At 34.0% G+C, this 12834-nt stretch overlaps 1 protein-coding gene across 8 annotated transcripts in view; it reads left to right on the top strand.

Moving 5' to 3' along the window:
* Window positions 1–12834, top strand: part of EPHA5 (EPH receptor A5) — a 325775-nt gene that overhangs the window by 156847 nt on the left and 156094 nt on the right. For 5 of the 8 annotated variants that reach the window (XM_055139427.1, XM_055139429.1, XM_055139426.1 and 2 more), the window contains exons 4-5: window positions 5246–5401; window positions 9393–9728. The exons of 1 other annotated variant lie outside the window; for it this stretch is intronic. In XM_055139427.1, the coding sequence (XP_054995402.1) occupies window positions 5246–5401; window positions 9393–9728 (492 nt within the window). The remainder of the gene's footprint in view (window positions 1–5245; window positions 5402–9392; window positions 9729–12834) is intronic. 2 more of the 8 variants (XM_055139432.1, XM_055139433.1) reach the window with 1 other exon arrangement.

Genomic DNA, 12834 nt, shown 5'->3' with positions numbered 1-12834 from the left:
CCGGTTGGGGTTAGGGAAATAGTACAGTAGGTAGGGCAGTCGCCTTGCATGTGTCCCACCTGGGTTTGATCCCTGAGCCTGCCAGGAGTGATTGTTTTATGAAATGTGAAGAGTAAATCCTGAGGGACTGGAGTGAAGCATAGTGGTTAGGGTGTTGCCTTGCACTCGGCCAACCAGGGTTTGATTCCCAACATCCCGTATGGTCCCCTGAGCACTGCCAGGAGTAATTTCTGAGTGCAGAGCCAGGAGTAACCCCTGTGCATCGCCAGGTGTGACCCAAAAAGCAAGAAAAAAAAAAAACCAGAGTAAACCCTGAGTATACAATGAGATGTGGCCCTAAAACAAAGAATATGTATATATATATGTATATATATATATATTTATAACTTTTACTTAAACTGAAGATAGAATCAATCTGAGAGGCAATTCTATGGCTTGAGTGAGGAATATATATTCCTTTTTATTGTTAGACTTTTAAGGAAAAAGTGTAATGGTCAACGTATTTTATATTACATCTCAAAGTTTATTCTTTATTCAAAAGTAGTGCATATTTCTGCCAGGAGCAATTCCTGAGTGCAAAGCCAGGAGTAACCCCTGAGCATCGCTGGGTGTGACCCAAAAAGCAAAAAAAAAAAAAAAAAAGCAGTGCATATTTAATCTATTTTTTCATTAGACTGAAGGAAATAAAATTTTATTATAGAGGTAATATTGTCTCCTGAGTTAGTACACTAAGATAAAATGTGTGCATGGTTCAAGGCATAAAGTTCTTAATAGAAAACACTATTTCTGCCTTAGCTATGAAGACCAAGATCCTGAGCTAGACCTTGAATATCCTTACATAATATGTATATCAGGTGCTCCTGTTCTTTTGTGGATTTTTTACTGTTTTTCATGCACTTCATGGTTCAAAATGGGTCTAATTTTATTGCTATAGAGACACAATTTAGCCAACCCTTATTTCACTACCTGATTCTAAAAAAAAAAAAAAAAATGGATACTAGAGCTCAAACACAGTTGGTAAGCTTTTCTTTTAATTGCAATGATAATTCGTCCGAACTAATACGGAAATCCCAGATCTAGTCTATTAAGGCTCAAATGTTACTGTTAAATCAAATTTTCAGAAAATTCAGTAAAATTCAGAAATGAGGAAAAATGCTCAGACTTATATAAAATTATATAATGGTCTTTTATAAAAATATTTGTTTAATTTGGATATGAGGAAATTTAAAACCTTGTAAAAAAGTTTTTCTTCAATATGCCAAAAACAGTAACAGTAATGGGTCTCATTTCCTTGACCCTGAACGCAACAGGGACAAGTGGAGATGTTACTGGCACCCGCTTGAGCAAATTGATGAACAATGGGATGACAGTGATACAGTAATACAGTGCTATGATTAGAAAAATATTTTAAGTGACATATATATATATATATAGTAACTTGAAGAGAATTTTCTATATTCTCAAAAACAGGGGGTTTCTGGTTTGTCTTTAAACTTGTTTTTCAAATTTGCTCATGATGATATGTTATAAGCATTATATATTCAAACACCAGTTTCACCACCTTTATCACTTCCCTCCACCATTGACTCTAATTTTCCCAACCACCCATCAAGCCTGTCCCCATAGGAGACCCACAATAATTATTTTATATTGCTTGTTATCAATAATTTTTTAACAGAATAATCAAAAATATTTCCTTAGAAGAAAATTAGTATGAATTGTTGTACATGAAGACTTATCCTTGTATGAGGGGTCACTAAAATGTTGTTACTGGTTAAAACTTCCATGATTATATTTTGTTAATCCAGATTGGTTGCATTCTATGTTAAATCCCATCCAATCTGGTGTGTTATTATTGGATTATCAATGTTGCAGAGTTTGGGGTGTGGACAAGATTGCCAGAACTTCCAGAATTCCAGGGAGGTCAGGTGAGGTAGCCTGCTCTAAGAAAGCCTGGAAATTTCAGTCACAAAACCAGCATGGCTGAAATTTTAGCAGGGCAATTTCTGGATGGGGTTTGGTTCTGAGAGGATGAAATCCTGATGGTAGTATAGTGGTGATTTTGCAACAAATAAATGTGGGGGCAAGCAACTGCTGAGCCTCTATTTGGGCAGGCCCTGGGCTGGGGCTCACCCCTTCTGAGTGCCCTGGGTTTCTCAGCCATGCATAGGTGTCTGAAGGATTTTAAGCAAATTTTATTTCTTTAAATTTTTGTTTTCTGCTGTTCCAAATTACAAACGCACTGTGAAAATATTTCATCAAATACATTTGATAACTAATGTTTCCTTATATAAATGTTGATTTGTGAAAGCATATTCAAGAGTACCGTTTGTCTGTAAGACTAAAATTACTCGCAAAAAAAAACTATACATAATATCCACTGATGTCAGAATTAATTCTTGTGTAGCTACCTTTTCATTCTGTAATAATCTTTTTAAGATCTTTAAATGTATTCACTTCAGTTCTACTTAACAACAGATAAACATCTGGTTAGCTTCCAGATATTTATATAGTTAGATTTGTTGACTAATTGGGAAAAGTATAAGCGATTACCCAGTGTTTTACACATGCACATGCAATTGTATATATCTATCAGTTTTAAAAATTTTTTATAGTTCAGATAGTTGCAATAAAGTTAGTTTATGGTATTTATAAAAATGTTATTGTAGTCCCTCAGCACCACTGTGTTTGTTAACCCTGAAGCACCATCATTCTGTCTGTTCTAGTATTATCTTTCTCCCTTTCTTGGTTATTTGATTTTTGTTGTTGTTTATCACAATATTCTTTTTTCTCTATATTTTTATGGGTTTGGGAGCAACACCTAATAGTTCTCAGGGCTTCCTAAACCACTGACCAATTTTATTTATTTATTTGTTTGTTTGTTTGTTTATTTATTTTTTGCTTTTTGGGCCACACCTGGTGATGCACAGGGGTCACACCTGGTAATGCACTCAGGAATTACTCCTGGTCATGTTCGGGGAACCAGAGGAGATGCTGGGAATCGAACCCGAGTCTGCCACGTGCAAGGCAAATGCCCTACCCGCTATGCTATCACTCCAGCCCCAAAACTGATCAATTTTTAAAATGCCCTCTATCTCTCTCTTTGTCTTGAACTTGTTTTTTTTTTTGCAAGAAATATTTTTCCTTCTAAGGCATTTTGCTTAATCATGCCTTAAATGCGGTACACCAATTTAATTGTAATACTTGAGTTTAAATGGCATAATTTTTTGAATCTTTCACCTCTCTTCAGAGCTGCTTTCTAAAGGAAATTCTTTGACATTTAATAATGTAGCGCTTCACTCCCAAGTTCTTTGCCTTATCCTAATCATATTTACACTTATTATGTAATCTTTATAAGATTTATAGAAGTAGGGATGTGTTTATATTGTGTACTTGCATATTCTGTTGCCAAGAAAAATGTCAATTCTTCTGTAGATGTTGAAAGAATTTTGACTGAAAACCAAATGAAAGATTTATTTTACCACATAGATTTCATTGTTTCCTCTTCACAGAGTTCCCATTGAGTATTGAAAAAGTGTTGTATAAAGATTTTAAGTTAAAAAATTGTCATTAATAATTACTGATGTTTGTTTTATGAATGATAAATGATTTCAAAATATACAATATGCCTAAATTGACATTTACTTTCATGTTGAAAGTAAGTCATGTTTAAATTGAGAATGGAGGTTCTGAATATAGCTCAACAGGAGAACACATATTTAGCATGTATGAATTCCTGGGTTGGATACCCAGTCCCAAAGGAAAAAGAAAGTAAAAGTGGTTTTGCTAAAAGGGGTAAAGAAAAAATGTTGGACAGAACTTGCCTAAGAATGTAACTGACTGCTACAATTCTGTTTTTTTTTTAAATAGTGGTATTTTAAATCTCTGAATCATTTAACCACAAAAATCACATTATCAAAAAGCTCCTTTCTGTCAAATAACTTCATGTTTTCTCTGAAATTATAAAACTATTAGGACTGTATTATCACTATAATTGGGTCTATTGAGAAAGTATATTTTTATTTTTGTCAATTCTTGATTATTTATAATAATGTCAGTAAGACATTATAAGACATAATAATGTCATGAGTTACTAAAATCTCAAATCACTCAGTCTATGAAATTTAGCACAAATTCAAATATCTCTCAATTTCTCTATTTAAATATGTTTGCCTTCAGTATTCATCAAAATTCATTAATGCATGAATAAATTTTCTTATACATCATAAAATTTGTAAAGAAATAGGTATGCATGTTTGATTAACTTTATTTAAGTTAAATCCTAAAGTAACATTAAAGCATCAGTTCAATTCTTCTGTTGTCTTATACTGGGCTTCTGGATATTACAGTTTGCCTTTATTAGCCTTTGAGAATGAACAAGTCAGAATAAAGGCTATATGGTAGTAGTTTTTACTTTTCTGGCCATCAACTTAGAAATGCTTGTAAAATATAAAAGACCATTTTTTTGTATGTGATTCTATAGCGCTTTGTCACGGTCTTCAAGTCATGCCTTCATTCATGTACTATAATAGCTTAAGAACACCTACTGGGGTCAAACACTGATAAGTATGCCAAATGCAAACTAAAGAGACATGTCCTGCCTTTTACTGTTTGACAATACTTATAGTATAAGTATGGCTGCCAATAGATTAGAGTAGATGCATGGTTAGTGAGAGAAAACTTCTAAAATAGAATAAAATATAAAATAATTACCTAACATTTGACTCCTACTTAGTTCAATAGAATGTGAGTTATAAGCCAACTCATTCATCATTCTCCACAATTGAACAGAATTTGTGAGGTTTTAGTACCTAGTAGTTTGTCAATTCAGTAACAAATTTTCAGTACCTACATGTGTACCGTACACTAGAAATATCATCATAGATATTTTGTATTTCTTCAAGATGTGTTGCTTTAGTAATAGAATAAATTAAAATTGTATAAAAAGCAGTGCTGTTTTAAATACATCCAAGTATTTTTCTTTTGTAGACATAGCTTCTTATAAACTCCTGCAGCATTAAAAATCTTTAAAATACATTTTTACAAAACATGCTTAACTTGATACCTTAGTTATTTGAATAAATAACCTCTTTGTGATTCAGAAGCTTATGGAATAAAATTTTAAAGTAATAAAAAAATGCATTATATGTCATCTGTGTATCCTAGTCAAAGTAATGAAATTATTCACAGGACAATCAGTGCATCTGTTCCAGGGAAAAGCTTAGTTTCTTATTTCTTTTGACAGTGTGCAGACCTGGGTTCTTCAAAGCCTCACCTCACAGCCAGAGCTGCAGCAAATGTCCACCTCACAGTTATACCCATGAGGAAGCTTCAACCTCTTGTGTCTGTGAAAAGGATTATTTCAGGAGGGAGTCTGATCCACCCACAATGGCATGCACAAGTAAGGAAACCCATAAATATTTTGTGATGCTCACTTTTACCCGTTTGAAGAGCATGATGTAGCCTGTTACAAATGATTACCATTTCCCATAAAACAGGCATGACATCTACTCTTACAATTATAATTTAATTTTTTCAACAAATCTCCATCTCCTTGAATAAGCATTGGAAAGTGAGTCTCTTTTTTATCACTCACTCTTATAAGCAACAATTCCCTTAATTTCGCATTCAGCAATTAAGACACAGATGTAGATTTTTATTTTTTAATTACAAGATTTACTGTTCATAATAGACAGAGATGACTTTGATACACCTACATCTTTGATTAACAGATACGTCTTATTTCCCCGTGTTTTTTTCTTCTTTCAAGCCAGTCCCGTGGTCTCATAAAAATGACTTTCACCTTCTTCCACTAAGCTGCACAGGCCACTCACTGACAAGGCTATTTATAAAAGAAGATAAGAAATATTAGAAAAACTTTGAAAACACTGGGGGTTGGCAAATTAGATTTAAGAGTCAACTATAAAGCCATACTAAGCTAGAAATTTCAAAATTTGCCTTGAGTTTCCTTACTACATTAATTTATCAGGAACAATCACACAATTAGAACAAATTGTTATTAATTTAGGTTTTCAGCAATGCCTAGCAGTATTCAGGCATCACTCCTGGCAGAGTGCTCAGGAAACCATATATAATCTTGGCTGTATCCAAGGCCGGCTGTATCCAAGGCCAGCGCCTTTCCAGCTGTACAACTCTCCAGCCCAGAATAAATTAAAAGTGAAATTAAATTCAACATGTCTAGTGGAGGCATTTACCTGTATTCATGTTTTCATGCTTTTATTTATCTATCATTCCTCATGTTTCTCAAAAGAAACAGATTTGTGAACCTGTTTGCTTACTGACAACACGTCAACAGTATTTCTACAGTCACTATGGAAAATCCAAGTTAAGAAGACAATTGAATACTTTTTCTTCATAACTTTCTATTTCCATCATCTATCATTTCTTATTATTTTAGATCCCAGTAAGTTATAGCTTCTCTCAAAGATGATGACAAATATTTTTGAAACTCAGCATTCATGACTATTACATACACAGAGACCTGGTATCTTTAATCAAGTAATCACAACCTGAAATTTTGTCTGATTTCGGTATCTGAATTTCATATTATCCATGAAGCATATTTTCATAATTCATCAATCATTAGTATTAAATAGCCTTACATTACTGATGATAATTTCTTTATCACAAGACTGATAGTTTTATGGATTAGTGATGATTAATTGCAATGTATCTTCAAATGAGTCAATGGTAGTAAAAACATACAGTTTGAGAAAAAACATCTCTTGAATAGAGAAACTCTAAATGAAGACTGAATGTGATGTGTTTTGGTTGCAGTGCAGATTATTCAGGTAATTAAGGGCTCCAACATGTCCAGATTATGAGAGGAGTTGACTAATGTGGTAAATGTGGAGAGAAAGATATTCTTGGTTTATCTTTAATTTTTATTAATTTGTAACTATCATTTTCTTCAAGAGATACAGTCACAATTTTTCTCTCAGCAAGAAATACCAGCCATCCTGTTAATTTGTTGAACTTGGGGGAAAGTCTGTGCTCTAGCATCAAGGCCTCTTGGCCTCCGTGTAGAGGCCCCAGCGGGCTCCACATTTTTGTCTTCCTGTGGTAATTCTAAATTTGTGTTTGATAAGAATTCTGATCTGCATACATTTCTGAGAAAAGAAAGGCAACTAAGACATATTTCGAAGTTCTGGATCTATAATCTCTGTGTGTGTGTGTGTGTGTGTGTGTGTGTGTGTGTGTGTTGTGTTTTCACTTATTTCTATAGCATCCAGAGTAACTGCATATGAGCCTCTGAATAGATGGTTTCATCAGTGTTTAGGTAAAAGGTCTGGCCTAAGTGCCTCCATTGCCTCTCTTGAGTTAAGTTCATGGTTACAACAACTTTCTGCGATTTATTTTTTTGGTAGAAAAAAATATGGGCATGAAAATAATTTTATGAACTGGTAGGAAAAGAAAGTTTTGAGAAATCAGCACCAATAATAAACACTCTGGTGAAGCTGCTGAAATCAAAGTTATTTCCTTGTCACAGTGCTTGGGTGTATCATATTGTGAAATAGTGAGATTTTATTACTTTTTAGGTGAATATCAGTGTGAACCTCCCCTTTTTACTTCAAGTTTAGGTATTCACTTGAGTTTTAGTTTCATTTGTGTTTTAGAGCCATATTTTGATGCATTATTACAAATTTAGAGAAATGACAGGATTTTTCATTTGGTAGAAAAACACAAAAATGACACATAAATATGATGCTTTTCTAAATAGACTTCTTTTACCATTTTTTACTAAGAAAACTTTCAGTTTCCACTATAAATACAAGTTACAATGAAAAAATAATAGTCATATTTTGCTTAAAAGTAACTGTATTATTGTTAAAATGTATAAAGTGGTTGTATAAAAAATTTCACAGAATTTAATCATAAAAGTAGGAAAAGTAGAAAAAGTGAGATAGTTTTGTCAAAAATATTAAGTCACATTGTATGGTCCTTTTGTTTAGTTGCAATTGTTAAACAGTTGATATTATTCCAATCACTTTAAATGTATAAATTAAATATTATGATTTAATTATCCTTTGTTAAAAATTACTATGTATTGCAATATATAAAACAGCAATTGAATTTTAAGATAACTTATATCATCTTAGCTAATTCAATTTATACATAAGAACTATTTAACAACTTCCCTAGTCTTTTATTTTTCAAAAACTCTCCAAAAGCTGAAATGAATGTAAATATATTTTCTTTTTAAGAATATCTGGTTAAAAATTTTAACTGTTTGTAGAAGTTTTAAATTTACATATCATTAATTCAAGTATAATCCTACAGTGGTGTTTTTGTTACAGTTGCTGTGAATGAGTATAGTTTTTTTGCATCTGTTATTAATTGCATAAATAAAAGTAGTAAACAGATGGAAATATAGACTTCTTTTTTTATATTTGTATTTTTTCCTTATCCTTCAAGATATGTGAATTTGCATTGTTCTAAATATAGTTATTTGAGCTAAATTTAAATAACTCATATTTCATCTGAGGAAAATCACAACTTGAAGAATCACAACATTACCACAATATTAAACCAAACTGAATTCATTACAGATTGTAATTTAGACTACATTTTTTAATTCTAGTGCCTTCTGTAACTTTTAAAAGAGGATTTCAGATTTCCTCACTGAATCATCATAACAGTTACACAATCTCTTTTAAGGTAAACTAAGACTTGTTACAGAAACGGTACTCAGGATTCAAACTGAAAATGCTATTTTTACCTATGCTTGTTGCTTAGTAGATAATGCTTATCTTCTAGATTTCAAAGAAAGGATTAGTGAGGAAGTAATCAATATATTTGCCAAAGCCTTTTCTCTTTAATGTGCCAAAAAATTTCTTTTTGAAAAGCTGTACTTATCTCTAAAATTATTTTATATGCATAGATTGTCCCAGAAAAATATGTGCTATCCTGTTTTTAACAATGCTAAGATAATCACTTTGCTGAGACCGGAGAGATAGTACAGTGGACAGGAAGTTTGCCTTGCTCCCGGCTGACCCGTTTGTTCACTGGCACCAAGTATGGTTCACCAAGTTCTGCCAGGAGTGACCCCTTAGTGCAAAGAGAGAAATAAACCTTGATTACCTTAAGATATGGCCCCAAAAAAGCATACAGTGATAATAATAATAATAATCTCTATATACTATAAACACCCATATAGTACCCACAAAACTATGTTTTTAAATAACACTATAAAGTGTTATAGTGGCACTTGCATCCTCCCTACATTATATATGTACATATATATATATATATATTTTTTTTTTAATCACAGGCCCATTCCCCTCCCCCCTCGGGCCAGGGATGTGTATGGTAAAATATGCCTAATTTTATCCTCTGAAAATTTGTTTTTTTCACTTTACTTTGCAAACCAGGACCCCCGTCCGCTCCTCGGAATGCCATCTCAAATGTTAATGAAACTAGTGTCTTTCTGGAATGGATTCCGCCTGCTGACACTGGTGGAAGGAAAGATGTGTCCTATTATATTGCATGCAAGAAGTGCAACTCCCATGCAGGGGTGTGTGAGGAGTGTGGCAGTCATGTCAGGTACCTCCCCCAGCAAATCGGCTTGAAAAACACCTCTGTCATGATGGTGGATCTGCTCGCTCACACAAACTATACCTTTGAGATTGAGGCAGTGAATGGAGTGTCCGACTTGAGTCCAGGAGACCGGCAGTATGTGTCCGTAAATGTAACCACGAATCAAGCAGGTAAGTGTGACGCCCAGCCAATCCTCGGTTATCACGCTGAGGAATCAGTCTACTAGATTGGAAAGGATTCCCATAAACTAGGGCTAGGACTTGAACTCAAATTTATCTAAAATATTTTTATATGTTATGCAACTCAAATCAGTGTATTTTTTAGTTTATCATCTTTGACAGAAAAGAGAGACATTGTTCACTTAAAATATATTTGACTCAATTTTATTGATAGCAAACTCTCTCATAAGTTCCTATCATGCAGTGATTGTAGTTCAGATTTATATTTTCGTTTCATTCTGTTCTTTTCTAATTTTGTTGCCATAACATATAATATAATTATAGTCAGATTTTATGTTTGTGCAATTACCACCACTGTTGTATTTTCTTTGAAGGTTTAGTCTTGTCATTTGCGTGACTTAATATTTTTGATTACTTTATTTGTGACAATCCACATCATTTATGACTGCTGTATAACCATCTAAAAAGTCACTTGTGTTCTATATAAATATTTTGGGGATGTAATAGTTATTAGGAAATAGAGAATAAAACTATGTATAGTTGTGCATAAACTTTTCCCCTCATACTCTTCCCACAAACACTCTTTTATATAAAAGTCAATGACACATAAAGACTGAATTAATGTTCAGTCTATTAGTACTAATAATTAAAGTCTGTGAGTAATAACTCACTCTGGTTAGAAGGGTAAGGGAAATGAAGTCATTAAAAGTCAAAAAGTTCGTCCTTTACACTCTCAATACCCTAGTGACAATTCTCAGTCTGAGGGCAAAATATTATCACCTCATTTTATATCAGTTATTCAAAAAGGAACCGCTTCCTCAGACAGATGCAGAATAGCTGAATGTCAGCAAGCGAGATTCAATTAAGATTTAGAAACAATATTTAAGTAATTTCAATTCTCCTACATATCCATTTATAATTCTATTTCATTTCATAGACCAGTTTCCAACCATACTGTGGAAAGAAAAATTCTGATTACATATATATATATATTTTTTTTAATTCTCAGTGAAATTTTAGAGAGTTTATCCTTCACATAGTTCTTATATTTCTCTTGCATTTATAGTATTAAATATGGTAGATATTTGCTCAATAAAAAAATCATCTTAAAGAAACCATCATTTAGGTGACCACAGGTGATAAAGAGAATGCCATTATGTATCAGAAATTTTCAGAATTTCAGCATTAAATAGGTCCATGTTATATCAAAATGAAACTTGTCAAATCATTTCCAATATATCCTCATTCTCTTAAATTGCCTAAAATACCTGTCTTTGTGGACACTAATTTGTTTTCCACATCTCTTAGTTGCAAACAGAATATACCCTGACTAATTTTAATAGAAAAAAAATCTCTTTTAAAATACAATTAGTGATTCATCCAGTAATGAAGAATACCACATTTAAACATGAAAAGCTACGTTTTCACGAGCAATACCCAAGGCTGTACCTTAGATCTGGCTTGATGAAACACTGCCAGAGCAGCTGTCGGGCAATAAATGGCAGGCGCTTGACTTTATTTCAATTGTTAGTGCCACTAGTAACTTTTCAACTTTGAGTCTCAGCAAAAAGCTACTAAAAAATTGTCAGTACTCCTACCAGCAAAATGTTCATGTTTTGCTGCCATCATCAACAGCAGAGTGTTAAGAAAGACCTTCATGAAGAGCCAGATCCTTATGTTACCTACTTGAATCAGTATTTTAATTAGAGTCTGTTTGATGAATCTCAAGCCATATGTCTTAAGCTTAGTAAAAAGAAAACTAGGAATTTTTTTTTGAGCTGCGAGTTCTCTGTTGGCCAAATAAGATTAGAGACTTGAGTCTTAAAAAGATATAAAGTGTCATTCAAATAAAGATACATTCCAGTAAATTTGTTCAAAATTCAATGAAAAATTCTACATAAAAGTGTAAGCAAGCTAACTATAATATTTCTGGGACATGTTTTTTTTTTTTAAAAAAATCTAGTTTTTCTTAAATAAAGGTGCCGTTGTGTGTAAAAAACTAAGGCACGCCGAGGGGCGTGTGCACTCTCGGGCTCTCCCGGCAGCTCTGTCTCACCGCCCACGTTCGGTGCTCTGGAACTGCTGGCTGTGTATGGGCTGGATCGGGACGGCCGTTGGTCAAGGACAGGCTAAGGAAGAATGAGGACCAAGCTGGTTGCTGATTAGTTACCGTTTATTCAATCTTCCATCTTTCTCATCTCCCGCACTCCCAGCTCCGTCCTCTTTCTGGATCTACTCCAGCCTCTCTCCTCTCTCGCTTCTCTAGTCTCTCCTCCTACTTGTCTCTCCCACCTTCCCTCTAGGCTACCACCAGCCAGGTAGCAAAATCAACATAAGAAAGCCCTTCCTGAGGGCAGGGCATTCCAAAACCCTTCCTCACTCTTAAGGTTTTTTGTCCTTTCCTTAGTCCAAACACTTAACATCTTAATACTAGTTATTTTTGTATGGACATAGCAAGAGATACATTGAGGCTTCCAAGGCAGCTCTCCTGGCAACATCTTGCCACAGGCTCAGACCACAGCACTCAGGCCAGATTAATCATTCCTCACCCTAGTGGGGTCCAAATCTAGTTATCATTGTTTGGATCATGACATTTGTCCATGATCAAGCTCTTAACTTATAGTTAAGCATTAGGCACTTTGGCCAGGCCCATCTCGATGCCAGGGTAGCACACAACTCACCGCTTACCCTGGGTCCTTCTCATCCCTTGTCGGGACCCTGCTTTTGGGGGTGCTAGGAAGTAAGGGAAGATGAGGCTTAGGTTGAGAGAACAGATGCCCAGGAGGAAAATATCATGTAGAGTCAAATGACTCCCAGGTTATAAAAGCATACCATTGCTAAGTCTTCCTGTGTCCATACAAAAAGGACATTGCTCTGAATAAACTATGCAAAGGACTCAAGGAGAAGAGAACAACATTATTTACAAGTCAACAGAACACTAAGAAAGAAACTACAAATAAACAAAGAGGAGTGGGAGCACTGTAATGGGAATAACCCAATAAACCTAAACTACCTGAGGCTATGTTATCCTACAGTTGTGTATGATATTTTTGAAATCATTGTCTTATTCTCACAGTACTATTAAACCATCCTTCTA

The sequence above is a fragment of the Sorex araneus genome, chromosome 5 (genome assembly GCF_027595985.1).
Source record: "Sorex araneus isolate mSorAra2 chromosome 5, mSorAra2.pri, whole genome shotgun sequence".
Taxonomy (NCBI): Eukaryota; Metazoa; Chordata; class Mammalia; order Eulipotyphla; family Soricidae; genus Sorex; species Sorex araneus.
This window is presented reverse-complemented; position numbering and strand designations above follow the sequence as displayed.